This window comes from Aquarana catesbeiana, linkage group LG04 (assembly GCF_042186555.1).
Source record: "Aquarana catesbeiana isolate 2022-GZ linkage group LG04, ASM4218655v1, whole genome shotgun sequence".
NCBI classification, from domain to species: Eukaryota; Metazoa; Chordata; class Amphibia; order Anura; family Ranidae; genus Aquarana; species Aquarana catesbeiana.
In genome coordinates this window covers 180,970,608-180,990,218 of record NC_133327.1, presented here as the reverse complement: position 1 = coordinate 180,990,218, position 19,611 = coordinate 180,970,608, and the positions used below count along the sequence as shown (strand labels likewise).

Sequence of the window (19,611 nt, the reverse complement as noted above, 5' to 3'; positions counted from 1 at the left end):
TTTACTCAATGCGTCCAGAGCATGAATTCAAATCAACTGGAAAACCAAAAACACCCCATCAACTAAGGATTGGTTAATAAAAGTTAAATCAATATACAAAATGGAAGAAACTATAGCTATTAAAAGAGAAAACACAACTCAATTCCACCTCAGATGGAAACCCTGATTCATTTTCACCCTTTCTGAGACCTTTAAAGAAATCACCTGTGGTTAATTCTCCTTTTAGGATCTCCTTTTAAAGCCCAATTATTTTTTTATTTCATAACAAAAAAATACTCCTCTTACATTTGTATTTGTACTTTTATACGTATGCATTTGTATTTACCATCACACAACCGATTTTATACAAAAAGAATTTCATATAATATACTGCCATATCTCATATATCTGTTAACAGTTTGACATATATGTTGTAACATTTATATTCCTTGTTAAACAATTGCATTTTGGGTATTTGCAATACCCATTTTGTCTTGTACTCCTTTTCCCTTCTCCTTATCTTTACAATAAACTTTATTGTGAAAAAAAAATGTTTTGAATAGCAAATCAATGGTATAATTGTTGGAGGGCAAACTTTTTGTAGAATAAAACAAAATTTAATCAAAACTGCTTCAGTAATACGGATACTGTATTTTTTTCTGTTTGTCTGCACAGAAATGACCCCAAGAACGAAAAGTTTCCCTCTCATTCATTTGAAATTGACCATGAAGAAGCCGACAAGGATGAAGTAAGCCACGTGGATTTCTTTACGCATAACTGAAAACACAGAATCATATTCTAAATGCTTGTTTGAACAATGAGCTTACTTCACTGGCCTCTGACAGACCAGTGTAGAGCGAGCATGCATTGTTTTAGAGTTCAATGAAAAATGTATGCTGTTGTTATTTCATTCAGGATACAACGTCCCTCTCGTCTTCTAAAGGAGGTGGTGGCGGAGGAGGAGGATCAGGAGTTTTCAAATCGGGCTGGCTGTATAAAGGGAATTTTAATAGCACTGTGAACAATAGTATTACTGTACGAGTAAGTAGACAATTATACTCTTTCTTTGTAGAAGTAGAGCTCAGTTTGAAGGCAGTTGTATATCATCTGGGTTACTCTGAACGCCTGTGTGATCATGTGATTATTCTGAGTTTGTATGTCTGTATGAGACATCTTGTTACTAAGCCAACAGTAATCATTCATTTCTCTCATTCTTTCAGTCCTTCAAAAAACGCTTCTTTCAGTTAACTCAGCTGTCAGACAACTCTTATATTATGAATTTTTATAAAGATGAAAAAATATCTAAGGAACCAAAGGGATGTATATTTTTAGACTCTTGCACAGGGGTTATTCAGGTATGTTTTCCTTTTTTTTTTTATTATTCATTATAAATATATATATTTTATATAATATATATATATATATATATATATATATATATATATATATATATATATATATATATATATATACACACAGTATCTCACAAAAGTGAGTACACCCCTCACAATTTTGTAAATATTTTATTATATCTTTTCATGTGACAATACTGAAGAAATTACATTTTGATGCAATGTAAAGTAGTGAGTGTACAACTTGTATAATGGTGTAAATTTGTTATACCCTCAAAATAACTCAACACACAGCTATTAATGTCTAAACTGCTTGCAACAAAAGTGAGTACACCCCTAAGTGAAAATGTCCAAATTGGGCCCAATTAGCCATTTTCCCTCCCCCCCGGTTTCATGACTCATTAATGTTACAAGGTCTCAGGTGGGAATGGGGGAGCAGGTGTGTGAAATTTGGTGTTATCGCTCTCACTCTCTCATACTGGTCACTGGAAATTCAACATGGCACCTTATGGCAAAGAACTCTCTGAGGATCTGAAAAAAAATAATTTTTGCTCTACATATAGATGGCCTAGGCTATAAGATGATTGCCAAGACCCTAAAACTGAGCTGCAGCATGGTGGCCAAGACCATACAGTGGTTTAACAGGACAGGTTCCACTCAGAACAGGTCTCTCCATGGTCGACCAAAGAAGTTGAGTGCACTTGCTCAGCGTCATATCCAGAGGTTGTCTTTGGGATATAGATGTATGAGTGCTGCCAGCATTGCTGCAGAGGTTGAAAGGGTGGGGGGTCAGCCTGTCCTTGCTCAGACCATACGCCGCATACTGAATCAAATTGGTCTGCATGGCTGTTGTCCCAGAAGGAAGCCTCTTCTAAAGATGATGCACAAGAAAGCCCGCAAACAGTTTGCTCTGAAGGCAAGCAGACTAAGGACATGGATTACTGGAACCATGTCCTGTGGTCTGATGAGACCAAAATAAACATATTTGGTTCAGATGGTGTCAAGCGTGTGTGGCGGCAATAAGGTGAGGAGTACAAAGACAAGTGTGTCTTGCCTACAGTCAAGCATGGTGGTGGGAGTGTCATGGTCTGGGGCTGCATGAGTGCTGCCGGCACTGGGGAGCTAAAGTTCATTGAGGGAACCATGAATGCCAACATGTACTGAGACATACTGAAGCAGAGCATGATCCCTTCCCTTTGGAGACTGGGCTACAGTGCAGTATTCTGACATGATAACGACCCCAAACACACCTCCAAGACGACCACTGCCTTGCTAAAGAAGCTGAGGGTAAAGGTGATAGACTGGCCAAGCATGTCTCCAGACCTAAACCCTATTAAGCATCTTTGGGGCATCCTCAAACAGAAGGTGGAGGAGCACAAGGCCTCTAACATCCACCAGTGATGTCGTCATGGAGGAGTGGAAGATGACTCCAGTGGCAACCTCTGTACTCCATGCCCAAAAGGGTTAATGCAGTGCTGGAAAATAATGGTGGCCACACAAAATATTGACACTTTGGGCCCAATTTGGACATTTTCACTTAGGGGTGTACTCACTTTTGTTGCCAGCAGTTTAGACATTAATGGCTGTGTGTTGAGTTATTTTGAGGGGACAGCAAATTTACACTGTTATACAAGCTGTACACTCACTACTTTACATTGTAGCAAAGTGTCATTTCTTCAGTGTTGTTACATGAAAAGATATAATAAAATATTTAGAAAAATGGGAGGCATGTAACTTTTTGTGGCAACAAAATTTCCAAGAAACGTCTATTTTATTATAAGATATGCATTCTTATACAGCCTCGTATGCTCGTATGCATGGGTACTGTATTATCCATCAGTAAATCCATCCGACTCAACTCCAAGAAAAGTAAAAGCCCAATCTTGCAGTGAGCAGTGAGGGTTAAATTATTTTCTATGTCTAGGGAACAGGAAAAGCAGTTTTATTTGCCCTATCCTGTGCTCCTCCAAAAGACGGTGCCCCTCTATGCTCCAGCAGTGGACTGTTCCTCAAAGTCCTCATGTTCAGTGCAGGTCTGTGGACCTGCATCAGTCTTGATGATGTCAGGGGCATCTGACCATCAGAACATAAGGAAGAAGACCAGACTTAGAAAACTGAGGAGCCTGCAGGAGCAGAAGATTAGGTAAGTAAAACTGTTTATCCTGGTCCCCTGGATGTAAACAAACATGCATTAAACAAGTATGGGAGGCAGCTCCCATGCAAGGGAAGATTTGCCTGGAAAGTAAAGCTTTAAAAAAATCAGTGACTGGTGTTTCAGACAAACTTGTTTTTAACCATTGCTGTGATTAAGAGCTAATTATCTAAAACACATCCGCATGTTCAGCCAGTTATTGCATTATGAAAGATGGCTTTTTAACAGAATCTTTGCCAGCGTGCTTTTAAGGGTAGGATGCGTGTTGTGATGAACAAATAACATCTCCTCTCAATGCTCCCCATTAACTCGTTAGGTGCCAATTGTTCGTCACATAGGAGGCCTTCCCCAGGGTGGGTTCCTCTGGGCTATGCCAGGCACAAGGTGGGTCAGTTTTCCTATTGCCAGGATTACTCCTTGCCCTAAGGCATGCTCATAAGTACCAGGACTAGACAAGGGCTGCGGTCATGTGAAAGTCAACCAGTAAGGCAGTCCTCAAACATAAATATGAGCCACTTGTGTGTAGTGTCATGTGTCTCTTGCTTCTCCGTGCCCAGTGATGAGGCCATAACTCTCCATAATGCTAGTACACTCCCTGAGACCGATGGATACAGACAGCTAGGAAGGGAGCCTTAAAGCCAAACCTTATAGCTACCGGAGAACCTGTCAAACAAAACATTGATTTGTTGTATGGGTAGCAGGAGAGGTATTATGTATTTTTTATGCCATGTTTTAACCACTTTTTATGAACACAGAAAGTATTTTTAGAGAATGTTTATTAAAAGCTTTTATTGTAGTGTCCGGCTTAAAGTCAGCTATACGTGGATGGAAATCTGAATGGTTCAGCAGGGATTGGCCAAATTCCGGTCCATGTATGGGTGCCCTGATTAACTTCTGTACAAACACCTTGTCAGGTTTTTCAGAAACCATCACTGCTGCTGGCTATAGCCAGGAACACTGATCATTGTGTTCTCACGGCAGGTAGGGCTCCCCGTTGTGAGAACACAATAGCACAGAATGATCAATCTACCTTGAATGTGTGGATGGGGGAATTGCCACATTTTTTCTTTATTTTTTTCAACCCGCTACTTAAAGGAACATTTTTTTTTATAATGTATGGCCTGCCTAACTGTATTGTGATGACTTTCCTTTTTTTAAGCTAGCTCTTCCATGTTTTTGTTATAGTAAATTAGCCACCAAAAAAAGCTATTAGTGGCTTAGTTCAGTAACCATTTCTCACTCTTAAACAAATTATGAGAAAAGATATCAGTCGCATAAGGTGAGCAGTGTTTCATGGAGTAAGCCAACTCATAGCCTTGCATTGTGAAAGGAAGCAGTAATGTGCAGTCACTATGTAGCACTTCAAAGCAGTAAGTTAACCCTGCATATGTATGTTATGGGAAAATATCCCTTCTGCCATATAGATATATATACTTGCAAATTATTCACAAAAATAAGGTCTAGCTGCATTCACACTGATTGATAAGATTTTTATGCTGACCATTTTATAAAAAATAAGTAAAAAAAAAACATGACAGGCTATTACCTCTAAATACCGTTCATACTGTAATTTATTAATAAATCTGTTCGGATTAGCGCACTCCCAGCTCCCCCAGGACTGGAAAAATTGTTGCTAAGAGTAAAATTCATTGTTGTGGCTCATTTATTAAATAAATAATAGTGCTTTGTGGGTGCCATTATATCTAAATGTGTGTTTGTTATACTTTGAGTTTGTTTCATATACTGTACATTCTGTAGAAATTAATCACCTTTAGTTTAAAGTGGAAACCCCTTCAGGTCCCATATTCTTATATATGATATAACATTAATTGCTGGTTCCTTTTGTCATTTATGATAGTCTTCCATTGTCTTTCTATATATCTAATTTGGGAATGGGATATTTTTCCTCTTTCTGTTTGTATCAGAATAAACAGCTTAGAAAGCATGCCTTTGAGCTGAAAATGAATGATCTGACATACTTTGTGCTGGCAGCTGAAAGCGAGCAGGATATGGATGACTGGATTTCTACTCTCAACAAAATCTTACAAATAAATCCAGAAGGAACTATTCCAGAAAGGAAAAGCACAGATTTATCCGATCATAAACTCGGTACGAGCAATATTCCTTACAAATCTAATTATTTCCAATGATAAGAATCTACAATGTGCAGTTAATTTGGCAAGATCTCTTTATTTCAGAGTAATTGAATTCTTTGGGTAATGTCTAGAAGAAGAGAATTCTGTAAAACATGTCCTCCAGTAGTAACATAGATGTGTTCATACTGCAGAATGAAACAGCAGAGGGGTAGATGGGAACTGATGCCAAAACAATTTGTTCAGATGTGTTTTATGAACTAGACTATTATTTGACGAGGATGTCTTCTTTGTTTTATTTGATAGAGTAAAGAACAGTGTGCAAAGTGCAGTGACATATAGAAGTGAACTGGCAGTCCTCTTTATCTGCTCTTAAATCTGATATTCATTGCTGCTTAAAGATACACATCACATTTATATTAGCCTGTAATATTTAGAGGGGATTCTTCTGAGTCCTTTTAGCACTATTCTTACATCATCATAAAGAATCCAGTAAAGTGGTTTACATTGGGTGTAACAGGGGACCTAATAGACAGTGGAGTATTTTTGCATGGAAATATATCTGGGCACCCAGGTGTGGCGACGTGCTGGTGCTGGTATTTCAGCTTCACTGGCATTGGCCAATCCTGAACTGAATGGATCACAGCAAAGAAGGTTGTGAAACTATTGCATTTACTGTGGTTGATATACTAAAGGCAAATAGACTGTGCACTTTGCAAGTACAGTTCCACTCATTTTCCCCAGATTTTAGTGAATGTGGTGAAGCTCTGCGGATTTCTAACATCTAATCATTTGAAAGCAAAATTTTGTTTTTGTAATTCTCCTTGCAGCTGATTCTTTACAAAATGAAACTTCACCGCATTCACTAAGCTCTGGGGAAAATTAACGCAAATGAATTTGCAAAATGTACAGTCTATCTGCCTTTAGTAAATCAACCCCATTGTCTCTTTCTTTTTAGAGGTTTGAATCAACCTTTGTGTTGTAAACTTTATGGAGAGTGCTACAAGTGAAATGGTAGGATGGAGACCTAAAATAGAACTATAGAGAAAAAAAAATCAATTTGAATAGAGAAAGGAATGGTTATATCCCCTGTCAGATTTTTTCTCAACATATGTGTTCCATTGCGGAGGTTTCCCTTCACTACCTGTCCCATAATCAAACAGGAAGTGAGAAGAAATCCCCGCAAATTAAAGGGATTGTAAAGTCAGAAGGTTTGAATGGACAAAGGGAGCTGTGACTCGGCTCGGGTGCCCCCATTGCAAGCTTCTTGCTGTGGGGGCACTCAACAGGAGGGAGGAACCAGGATCACAGAAGAGGGACCCGAGAAGAGGAGGGTCTGGGCTGCTCTGTGCAAAACCACTGCAACAGAGCAGGTAAGTATAACATGTTTGTTATTTTTATAGGAAAAAACACAAAACTTTACAATCACTTTAAGGCAATGCCTTGGGGACCCCCAGGTAACCAGAACTAGTATCCCCATTGGAAGATTTCCTCCCTATTACTTTTCTGGGGACAACCCAAAATTTGGGTTTTTATTTTACTTTCACTTTCAATGATAATGTTAAACAGGACAAATAGAGAGGGTGAATCTCCCAAACAGGGACACAGAGAGCAATAAAAACTTACAGGTGTTCTAATCCCTCAACATTAAATAAAGTTTTGCCTTTAGTTTAAGCTTAAAACTCGCACAGCGGACTGTAGGCCTCAAAGTATGAATCTGCCAGTAAAAAGCCTTTATTGTAAATGAATAGGAAAATGTAAGCAATGGCTTGTTTGTTCACATTAGATTTACTTCTAAGCTGTAATATGATTCATACATTACATTTTTCTCAGAGGAATCAGAAGAGCCATTTGTGAATTATGAAACTCAAAATGAGGAAACTGACAGTGCAGATAATTCTCTCAACCTTGACCTTGCAAAGGTAAGATAAAGTGAACACTTCAGTAACATCTCATGAGTACAATAGGTACGTGTACACCATAAGGTGGACCTTGTACTACAGGTAAGGTCCACTTACATAATTACTGAGGGCCCTCTCCCCATTCCAAAATTTTGGACTTAAATAAAAACAAAAGCTTGTGTTTAATAAAGGTTAGTTAATATGTTAACCTAGTCCCAGCTTCTGTATTGCGGAGGGGGGACATCATCATTCTTCTGACAAGATCTCGCAGAATGCTGAGTAGGCCAAAGCTAGCAAGATTACATTTACTTCAGCCCTGGCTTCTGTTCTTCAGGGAGTGACATCACCATCCTGGAGAGGAGGTTTTTCTGAGTTGCCTCAGTCTAGTGAGATGATGCACAGTGCACAAGCATCTTTTTGTGAAATTTTGTTGAGGGCTATTCAGAATTCCTTGGGACCTATCAAGAATAATGGTAATATCACCATCTCCTAGGCACTGAATATGGAAGCTGGGGGTAACTATATAAACTTCCTTTTTTTGTTTAACCCCCCTGGCGGTATTCCCGAGTGTGGCTCGGGGTGGATTTTCAGTACCAAAAACGGTAACCCCGAGCCACATTCGGGATCACATCGCAGGATCCAGGTACATGTTACTTACCTTGTCCCCAGGATCCTGTGATGTCTCCCCGCTGTGTGAGCGAGCCGTCCTCCACTCGATCTATCACGGAGCTGAGCTCCGTTCCCTGCGAGCGTTGCGACGCACGGGGACAGAGAATGGTACCAAATTCAAAAAGTAAAACACACAATACATATACAGTACAATGTAATCTTACAGATTACATTACTGTATCAATTTATTTCACCTCCCTTTTGTCCCTAGTGGTCTGTCCAGTGCCCTGCATGCACTTTTATATTATAAATACTGTTCTTTCTGCCTGGAAACTGAAGATTGTCCATAGCAACCAAAACCGTCCCTTTATATCAAAAGTGGTTTTAGACCAGCTAGAAAGCAGTGATAATAAATTAGAATCACTTGCAGAATTGAGCGATAGTGATTTGTGGGGAAATTCTTCATTAAACACTGAAAGTAACAACAGCGACAATTCTGCAACTGAGCAAATTTCAGTGTTTTTGATTTGATTAGATTATTGAATAATTTTTATTATTATATTATTTGTTATAATTATTTATAGTTATTTATTATATTATAATTTATGATATCGTGTTTCAAACTTTATCATACCCGAGATGTCTACTAGACTCTTGTTCGGACAGATTTAAGTGAGTTATTCCTAAGAATTACAGGCCTACAATATAAAATGCCAAATTTCCATGCAAAATAATTGTACCACTTTCAGCATCAAAAATCTGAAATAATCATACCGCCAGGGAGGTTAATCCACAAGTTTTTTTATTTATTTATTTTTATTTCAGTGCAGAATTTGAGCATGAGGGAGAGGGATCTTGGTAAAACGTGAACCCTGTGTATTTAATGCAAGGTCTGCTTTAATAATCTTGGATGTAATCACAAATAGGGGATGTCAGTAAAAGTTTGCAAACCAGAAATTTTAATTTGATATTATTGGGATTAAATAATAACTCTTAAAGTAGTATGCTAACATATCTAAGTAAAAGACAAATGTAAGAAAAAAATGTAAGCACTAATTATAGATGAATCTGTTATTCCCTGTGGCAGTAACAATAGCAGGGCTTGCCATTTCATAGGGAAGCCATTACCCATAAGAGACATACTCTCAAGAAAACTCACTTTGCCATATGATTTGCAATAGAAGCATACATTCTCTTGATCCCTAAAAGTGCTATAGCACCAAAACTCTATAGCAATTTATTATGTATTCCTTTATTTAGACTGTTCTCAACTTTTTTTTTCAGCGACCCCGGCTTATGCTGTTGTGTCTCCTTTTCAAATTCAGTGTTGATTGTTGCTAGACTGTAACCAGTGTGAGCATTTGTTTACAGTAGGTCTTCCCTAAGCTCACTTGGCTGATTGCTTCTGCCTGCTACTGTGAAGGTGGTTCCAGTAATCAGTGAGGATAGGACAATTACTGAGATTTATTATTTATTTCTTTATTTAGACTGTTCTCAACTTTTTTTTTCAAGGGACCCTAGCTTATGCTGTTGTGTCCCTTTTCAAATTCAGTGTTGATTGCTGCTAGACTGTAACCATCGTGGGCATTTGTTTACAATAGGTCTTCCCTAAGCTCACTTGGCTGATTGCTTCTGCCTGCTACTGTGAAGGTGGTTCCAGTAATCAGTGAGGATAGGACAATCACTGATATATGAATATGTATTTGACCCAACCAGTCCCTGAAATTCTTGTTCAAAGGTATGGTTTGGGTGAAGATAAATATATCAGATTTCCAGAGTGTTCTCTACCTGTTGGGCTGTTGTCTTTAAAGTTTGTGTATTTAGACTGTCTCTCCACAAGGGCCTTGCCATAGCCTGGGGTATGTGCCATAGCCTGGGGTATGTGTTATAGCTCTAAGAACCTACGCTATCTAATCTTTTTTGCTGAAGAGTAATCCAGAGAAGCTGGGTAGAAGCCATTACTGCTCATTGTTAGAGGGATTCAATGCCCATTGATCAAGGTGTCTTGGCTTGCTATCAGAGGATCAAGAGATAGATTTATTAGAGAGAGATCTATAACGACTCAAGAATGACTGTGACTGCTCTTAGAGAGTCACAAATCTGTCTGTCTGCTCTCACAGGACCAGCAATTACCTAGAGGGACTTATTACTATTACTTCTACTTTAGAATAGCCGTACTATTTTTTGTTATTTTTGGGTATCCTGCACCCATAAATCCTCTGTCTTAGACTTGAGTTTATCAGTTAAAAGTAAAAATAGTAAAGTGTCTCTAGACAAAAGATATACATTTTCCAGTCAGAGGGACACAAGATCCATTGTGGGATGTTGATATTGGCTGATATTAACTTCAGCACTGATTGCATCTTGTATTCTACATTCAGTGTCTTAGGTGTGATCAATACTCAGGAACATGTCAGTATGTACTGTCACTTGTGTCCACTAGAAAGAGCTAATATTCCTCTGAAGTTTGCATGTTTTGGACTTTAATTCCAGTGTTCATAATGCATCCATTGTCAGATTGGACGGGGCAATTAGAAGTCTTTTTGGTCAGATAGTTACTGCAGTAATTTTGGGCCATGCTGCCATTATGAAAGGAGCCTGAATACTTTCTTTGTAAATGTACAAGGATATTGCACATTAAATCGTTCCAATTCACAGTTGTGAAACTTAGCTACCTGATCACACCTTGGAATGCTCAGAATCATCATCAGTTTACCTTTATGTGGATTGTTTTTTCCAGTCATTCTGTGCCGTGTGAATTTTTCCTTTAGATTAACTTGTATGTTGTGTGAATATTTTTTTCCTAAATGATCAGGCACATGCAGAGATTGGAAAAATATGTACGTTGGTAATAATCCTGGTGAGATATAGAATTATATATCCAAAACCTCAAGTTTCTGGAAATCAAACCATATCAATTAGCGGGCTGGAAACCTGTACTTAGAGGAATATGTAGGCTGTCATTGCCAACCTCTCATTCTGAAAATGCTAGTTGCCTTGTTATCATGGTAATCCATTAAATTCAGTACTTTCTGAATTTCTAAAACAGGACAAATATGAAGATGATAAGTTCTAACTTAAAGTATTTTTTTTAGCTTTGGATGGAGTAGAGATGGATTAGAACACCTGTCAGTTTGTATTGTTGTCTGTGCCCCTATTGGGGAGATCCACCCTCTCTATTTGTTCTATTTACCATTATCATTGAAAGTGAAAGAAAATCCCAAATGTGGGGTTGTCCACAGAAACTAATAGAGGGAACACTAATTCTGGTGACCTTGGGGTCCCCGAGGAATTCCCTTAATTAGCAGGGATTTCTTCCCATTTCCTGTTTGGTTATTGGACAGAAAGTAAAGGAAATCTCCCCAATGGGACACAGATGACGATAAAAAATCTGACAGGGGTTATAACCCTCCCTTGTTCTATCCAAAATACAAAAAAGGGGTTTGCCTAGTTAATACATTGTATATTTGTTCTAGGTTGGCGACTTGTGGTTCAAGCTGTCAACCAGGCAACTGGCATTTTACACTTCAGGTCAACAATGGAAGCTTACATACTTTGAACAGTTCAGGTTTCCTAAAAACCTAGTAAGCTGTGTTCTGTATTTGTATTTCAGTGTTACGTTTTCATGTTTTATCTGGGGTTTTTCTTTAATATCTTGCTGATTAAGAAAATCATTTTTAAAATCTATATTTGAAAGAAAAAAAACATTTTGATGAAGGAGCTCAAATGTTGAGGTAAGCTACTTGAAACAGATTTCTTTAGTATGACTGTCTTTGCTCAGTACCTTACAGAGAGTGAAGAAAGCATAAAATCGTCTAGAAGTTCGGAACGACACAACATTTTCTCTTTAGACCCGGATTTATGTGTAAGTAATTCTATCTGGAGCCAACTCATATACATTTTTCTATGTTTAATTAAATACATTTTTCTTCAGCTATCATTATAAGTTATTGCATATGTTTTTAAACAGAATCAGTCAAAAAATGGGCAATTAAAACCCAACTCTAGGCACAATGAGCTTGCCTCAAAACCCACTTCCTGTCATGTACACCTTCCTATACATCCCACAAAGTTGCTTGTTTACATTTTGGGATTAATACAGTATCCACTGTATATCCGGCTGCTCAGGAGCCTTTGGCTGTGGGTTTTGTGAATGATCTAAAGGAAAGGGAGACAGAGACACACTTGCAGCACAAGAGTCTATGAAACCTGCAGATTATATCTGAGTGGCTTAGAAGTAGATGTACTAATCCCATAACTAATAGCCTGACCAATGATAGATGCGTTTACTTGTGAAAAAGCCTGGTACTCTGCTTTAATTAAAACTAAAGAACTCCTTGAGCAGTAGGGCTACAATATTAGAAATTCAGATAATTACACATACAAACTGGTGCCTGCTTTTCTTTAAACAATGCTGTCAATTCAGTTAACCTACATTGAAATATCAAACAATAGGTGTTATATAAAATATAATAAAAAAACACAGTCATATTGCTATTGCTATAGGTTAGTTCATTTTGTCCTTTTAACTTATTATTAAATAAAGTCTAATGATTCCTAAATTTTGTCACAGTTACAATGCATCCATTTTAGCCAAATCTGTTACAAGCCATTGTCATTCCAAATAATCTGTGTGGGCTAATATTTTTAGATAACAAAGCTCCAGAACTCAGCAAGTGATTCTATGATCAAACCATTGGAGGAAAAGACTGCTAAGAGGATTATGGTATCTTGTAAATCTCTTACTCTGAATCTTCAGGCTTGCCTCAGGGAAAATGACACCGAACCAGTTACAAATGTAAGTTGTCCATGAACTCTCTTATATTAAAACCAAAGAGTAGGCTAGACTGAATTATTTAACTCTATATAGACCTTCATAAAATATAGTAAATAGTCAGGTTTTGTTATTTCCTAATATGTTGTCTACATGTATAATAGGAACTAAGGGCCCATTTAAACCATACTGTGCAGTTTAGCATGAGTGTAGTTAACATGTATTTTTGACGCATCAATGCCTGTTGCATTGCATGGGCCCATTATATTTTTTTTAAAAAACATACCTGACACAGCACACTGCAACATATGTATTCACTTTTATGTATTATGATGCATTGAAGGGTCAAGAGCATTGTTTATTGTGTTCACATACAGTGAGGACCAAGAAAAATTAAATGGATGCCCCCCAAGATGCATGTACAACACAGGTTACCAACATGTCACACTGCTGCACACACACTTGGTACAGTGTGACTGGGCCCTTATTTTGCATCACAGATGAATAATTTGTAGTCAGTTCAAACACGATTCCTTTTTTTGTTGTTGGAAGACTACAAGCTCTTTGGTCTGCTTTTATCCTAAATAGATAATATTTTTTGGAGGTGTTAAAATGATGATTATATATTTTGGGTCAAAAAAATTATCTCGCACACTTAAGGTTTATTATAACATTAAAGTACACAATTTTATTAATCTATGATGTAATTAAAACAATAATTATATTTATTTTTACATAGCATTTGCATAAATTCCTAAAATTGATGTTAGCTTCCTAAAATCCTCTACACAGCGACACAAGAAAGCAGTGGGGTTAGCATCTGACCAATCAGGGCATTGTTATTTTGAATGCAGTTTGAATTGCCCAGATTTGAGTTTAAGTTTACTATATTATAAATGTTCTTAGCTTCCAACAGAGAACTCAAACCACTGGTGACTCAGATTGTTACAGTTTGGATGTCAGTGGTGGGTGTGCTAATTCTTACATTTTTAGATTGCACATTGTTTTCCTTATATTTCATACATAGCATACTGCTTGATGCACATTAGTTGTTTTCTGATTAGTGCGCCAGAAACAAAAACAAAAAGTTAACAGCATTTAAGCACAAGCACTTGACCTGAAAATAAACACGGTAAAAAGCAGAAAGAAAATATTGTATCATTTAAAGAACATATTTTTGTATTTTGTCTACATATTTGTATGTACACTATCCTGTCCTATGCCTATACCTTGTGCTAAACCATAACTTCCTCGTTTTGTACTATTATGTGCTGTCTCAACTTCTTTAGGGGTTTTGCTAAGACCTGCCCCGGATTGTAACTGTTTCATAATGTATAAATAGTTTGTGAAAATTGGTTTTTAATTTAGAAACCTGATCATTTATGCGCTTCTTTTATGTTTTTTTTTTTTTACAGATTGAACCATTCTTTGTAAACCTGGCTCTTTTTGACATAAAAGAAGGGAGAAAGATATCAGCAGATTTCCATGTAGACCTGAACCATGACATTGTCAGACAAATGATTTGCCCATCTACAGGAGCTATAAGGAATGGTACCATGTCACCATCCACTAGTCGGTCAAAAGAACTTGAGGAGCCTCAGATCCGTGGCTTTCCTGAAAAGTGGATGCAGTACCCTAGACAGGTAGACTTGTATTATTATGTGCAGAAAATAAAGTCACAATATCCAAAAAAGCATCCTTCATTATTATACCTTCATTGTACGCTGCACTGATTGAATCTGTATACTTTTGTTAGAGGTTGATCATATTTTTTATGTAAGTCTAGCAGTATGTCCAAGATTCAGCTGTATTACCATTTAACACTGGCTTAAAGCAAACCTTGCAGTAAAAGGTAAGGTCTGCCAAATTTATTAGAACTCCTCCCCAAAACAAGTAGATTTAAAGTAAAAAAAAAAAACCTTTATGGAAAAAATAACGTAATGTCACCCTTGCCTAGGCACTAATAACGGAAAACGGGGTAAGGTAACTATATTTAGTAACTTCTTCCCTAAAGGTCTTTTTCAATTTAAAGTGATTTTTTTTCACCTCTAAATAACAAACATTAACAATTACCTATTTAAAAAAATTGCACAGAACAGTCCCGAACCTCTTCTTTTCAGGTCCCCCGCCGGTGCTCCTGGCTCCTCTTTTCAGTGTGCCACCATACGAAGCTGCTTCTTATGGTGGCAGACTTGTGGACTTGATCCTGATCTGTGCTGCCTGTGTCAGTAGACACAGACAGTGCAACTCGGTCCACCCCACTCCTGCTGCTATCAATTGACTCTGTGAGAAAGGAGAGAGTGGAGAGAATCACTGCTCTTGGGCACAGTGCTGGGTCAAGATCATGCTCAGGAAAGAATAAGGGGGCACTGGGAGGGTCCTGCAGCACAGAAGGTTTTTTTGCCGTAATACAGAAAATTACTGCAACAGGTCCCTGATATATTAAGCAGACCTGGATTTTTACTGGAGGGTCTACTTTAATATCTTATTATTATCTTATTCTATATTTGTTCTATTGTAGACCCCATTTGAAAGCCAACTTTACTTGTTTCTTTTCTCTTTTAGGCAATTTTCTCAGTATCCAATCCACATGTTGACGTGATCTTAGTTGCCAGAATAGAAAAAGTTCTTAATGGAAACATTGCTAGTAGTGCTGAACCATACATAAAGAACTCTGATTCCAGTAAAGTATGTTGTGTGTTTTTTTGTCTTGCAATAGCATGTTATATATTTTCTCTTCATATAAGTTGTTATAATGGTACAGTAGGATTTGATGATCTTCTGTCATTTATGCTACAGTGCAGTAAATGGTCATATGAGGACAATAGAATAACTGTAATGAGTAGAAAAAAATGATGTTGTCTTTGGGCAGAGTCCAGTTTGTAGAACAAGTATCTGTGACTCTCGGGGGTAATTCCTTTCAGAAATAATTTATAACAGGGAGCTGCATATGAGGAAGAAATGCATTAGCAGGTCACGTAGTAAAGCCTTTGAGCCCTTTCCATCAGCCAAATGTCCTAAGGCTATATTTGACCCAGTAAAAATGTTTTATCATCTTATTATCATAGTGTTGAAATAAATAATTCAAAGTCATGTTTTGGATTTGATACATTGCATTGCAAATACAGTCAAGCTGCATTTTAAAGCTAAACACCCAGCTAAGAAATGAAAGGAAATTTGAGAAGCATATGTGGAGGTATTTCTGGTTTTTATACAGCACACTCACATCAAAACAATAAATGTGAGGCAGCACTGTAACTCTCTATAACAACTGTGGCGGGGGATGAGTAGCCTGGCGGAGCATTTTCTCTTATGCCCTGTACACACGATAGGATTTTCCGATGGAAAATGTGTGATAGGACCTTGTTGTCGGAAATTCCGACCGTGTGTAGGCTCCATCACACATTTTCCATAGGGATTTCCGACACACAAAGTTTGAGAGCTTGCTATAAAATTTTCCAACAACAAAATCCGTTGTCGGAAATTCTGATCGTGTGTACACAAATCCGACACACAAAGCGCCACACATGCTCAGAATAAATTAAGAGATGAAAGCTATTGGCTACTGCCCTGTTTATAGTCCAGACATACGTGTTTTTAGAACGATCGGATTTTCTGACAACTTTGTGTGACCGTGTGTATGCAAGACAAGTTTGAGCCAACATCCGTCGGAAAAAATCCATGGATTTTGTTGTCAGAATGTCCGATCAATGTCCGACCGTGTGTACAGGGCATTACTCTTATAATATGAACTGCTGAGAGACCTCTCAAAAGGAAAGTGATCGTGGAAAGCCTATGGTGTGATGAAATTAACATCTTTGTGAGCTGTATTTGCTGATCATTCACATGAGATGAAATAATAGTTGGTGAGGGAGACTGATAACTGGTGTGAGGGTAAACACTTCTACATGTGGTGTTTTGGAGCAGTGGAGTCATGGAACTTTGAAATTGCATTTGAAGTTGGAATGTAGACGGATTCATCTATACTGCTATTCGGATTTGGGACTTTTTGATTGGCCAATCATTTTGACACTTTTTCATTTATTCATATATTTTAATTTCACTGACATACAAGAAGGGAGTTGTTATGGAGAGTCATAGCGCTGTCTGACATTTTCTTTTATCTGGATGTGTTATATGAGTTCTAGATTTGGAAAAGGTAGTGGCAGTGAATTTGAAATCGCAGATATCTCCATTTTAATATATATATACAGTATATGCATTTATATACAGTCCATATATATATATATTGGGCCCAATTAGCTATTTTCCCTCCCCGGTGTCATGTGACTCCTTAGTGTTACAAGGTCTCAGGTGTGAATGGGGAGCAGATGTGTTCAATTTGGTGTTATCGCTCTCACTCTCTCATACTGGTCACTGGAAGTTCAACATGGCACCTCATGGCAAAGAACTGTCTGAGGATCTGAAAAAAAGAATTGTTGCTCTACATAAAGATGGCCTAGGCTATAAGAAGATTGACAGGACCCTGAAACTGAGCTGCAGCACGGTGGCCAAAATCATACAGCGGTTTAACAGGACAGGTTTCACTCAGAACAGACCTCGCCATGGTCCACCAAAGAAGTTGAGTGCACGTGCTCAGCGTCATATCCAGAGGTTGACTTTGGGAAATAGACGTATGAGTGCTGCCAGCATTGCTGCAGAGGTTGAAGGGGTGGGGGGTCAGCCTGCCAGTGCTCAGACCATACGCTGCACACTGCATCAAATTGGTCTGCATGGCTGTTGTCCCAGAAAGAAGCCTCTTCTATAGATGTTGCACAAGAAAGCCCGCAAACAGTTTGCTGAAGACAAGCAGACTAAGGACATGGGTTACTGAAACCATGTCCTGTGGTCTGATGAGACGAAAATAAACGTATTTGGTTCAGATTGTGTCAAGCGTGTGTGGCAGGAACCAGGTAAGGAGTACAAAGACAAGTGTGTCTTGCCTACAGTCAAGCATGGTGGTGGAAGTGTCATGGTCTGGGGCTGCATGAGTGCTTCCGGCACTGGGGAGCTACGGTTCATTGAGGGAACTGTGAATGCCAACATGTACTGTGACATACTGAAGCAGAGCATGATCGCCTCCCTTCGGAGACTGGGCTGCAGGACAGTATTCCAACATGATAACGACCCCAAACACACCTCCAAGACGACCACTGCCTTGCTAAAGAAGCTGAGGGTAAAGGTGATGGACTGGCCAAGCATGTCTCCAGACTTAAACCCTATTGAGCATCTGTGGGGCATCCTCAAATGGAAGGTGGAGGAACGCAAGGTCTATAACATTCACCAGCTCTGTGATGTCATGATAGAGGAGTGGAAGAGGACTCCAGTGGCAACCTGTGAAGCTCCAGTGAACTCCATGTCCAAGAGGGTTAAGGCAGTGCTGGAAAATAATGGTGACCACACAAAATATTGACACTTTGGGTCCAATTTGGACATTTTCACTTAGGGGGTGTACTCACTTTTGTTGCCAGCTGTTTAGACATTAATGGCTGTGTGTTGAGTTATTTTGAGGGGACAGCAAATTTACGCTGTTATACAAGCTGTACACTCACTACTTTACATTGTAGCAAAGTGTCATTTCTTCAGTGTTGTCACATGAAAAGATATAATAAAATATTTACGAAAATGGGAGGGGTGTACTGACTTCTGTGAGATACTGTATATTGGTATATATATATATATATATATATATATATATATATATATATATATATATATATATATATCTCGTTTGGGAAACACATTTATAATTTTTTGTTATAATTATTTTCTTCGGTGGTGCGGTAAGTGTTGTTACTAGTTCTGTTTTTTTTGTCACTGTTACGAGTTGTGTGCTGGATGATTACATTTATAAATACATTGAATTAAATGGTTTCTATTTGTGTACAAGTCCGGTTGCTCTAGCTTCCCATTTGTAGTTTCTAGCAGGCAGCAATGATGTTATTATATCAGTCCTGTATAGTGTGAGCATTTCCCACTGTGAGTGATAGCATTGCAAAGCCTACTGCTGCTCAAATGTGTTTACATAATATGCTCACTCCTATGGCTGGTTGCTTATGTCTGCTTACAAAATGTTCTCACTTTAATGGCATATGTAGCTTGTGTCTACCTACATCACCATTATAAGACATAAAGAAGCCTGAAGGTCCTTCCCCATTCTGACAAGTTGAAAAGAACCTCTAGTGTAATACAGATTGCATACTGTAAGAACCCCTGGGTTGCACATGTCATAAGTAATATCTATTACGTAAGTACCCCTGTTTTACACATGTCATGGGTAATACCTATTACATAAGTACCCCTGAGTTACACATCACTGAAAACCTGCTGACTTGGTAACACGATTGATTCAGTTCATTTTGTGTAGGCTGCATGAAATCATCCATCACTTCTATTTATACCTTACTAATTAAACTACTAAAATATGAATTTGTGTGCTTATTGTATTCTGTCTGTGCTGGTCTAATTCTTTACTAACCGATTTACCTTAACATCATTTCAGTCAGTCGTGAATAGAGGTCGGCCGATATATCAGCCGATATTTGGCGTTTTTTTACTTAATCGGCATCGGCCGATTGTGCTGATAAAAAAGGCCGATTATAACTTCAGCCGTGACTTGCAAATGACTTCTGTAATAGAAGTTAATGCAAGTTTCCTGAGGTTATCTGTGGAGAGGATTCTCTCCTCCTCTGGGCAGCCTGCCAAGTCTGATAAGAAGATACATTTGTATCTTTCAGGTTCTTTTTATCAA

The 19,611-nt window shown here is 38.2% G+C and overlaps 1 protein-coding gene across 5 annotated transcripts in view; it reads left to right on the top strand.

The window, feature by feature from the left end:
- The window catches only part of DOCK10 (dedicator of cytokinesis 10), a 428,377-nt gene that overhangs the window by 233,194 nt on the left and 175,572 nt on the right, over window positions 1-19,611 (top strand). For all 5 annotated transcript variants that reach the window (XM_073625969.1, XM_073625970.1, XM_073625967.1 and 2 more), the window contains exons 5-13: window positions 655-727; window positions 895-1,020; window positions 1,200-1,334; window positions 5,409-5,592; window positions 7,410-7,498; window positions 11,868-11,951; window positions 12,738-12,884; window positions 14,276-14,503; window positions 15,426-15,548. In XM_073625969.1, the coding sequence (XP_073482070.1) occupies window positions 655-727; window positions 895-1,020; window positions 1,200-1,334; window positions 5,409-5,592; window positions 7,410-7,498; window positions 11,868-11,951; window positions 12,738-12,884; window positions 14,276-14,503; window positions 15,426-15,548 (1,189 nt within the window). The remainder of the gene's footprint in view (window positions 1-654; window positions 728-894; window positions 1,021-1,199; window positions 1,335-5,408; window positions 5,593-7,409; window positions 7,499-11,867; window positions 11,952-12,737; window positions 12,885-14,275; window positions 14,504-15,425; window positions 15,549-19,611) is intronic.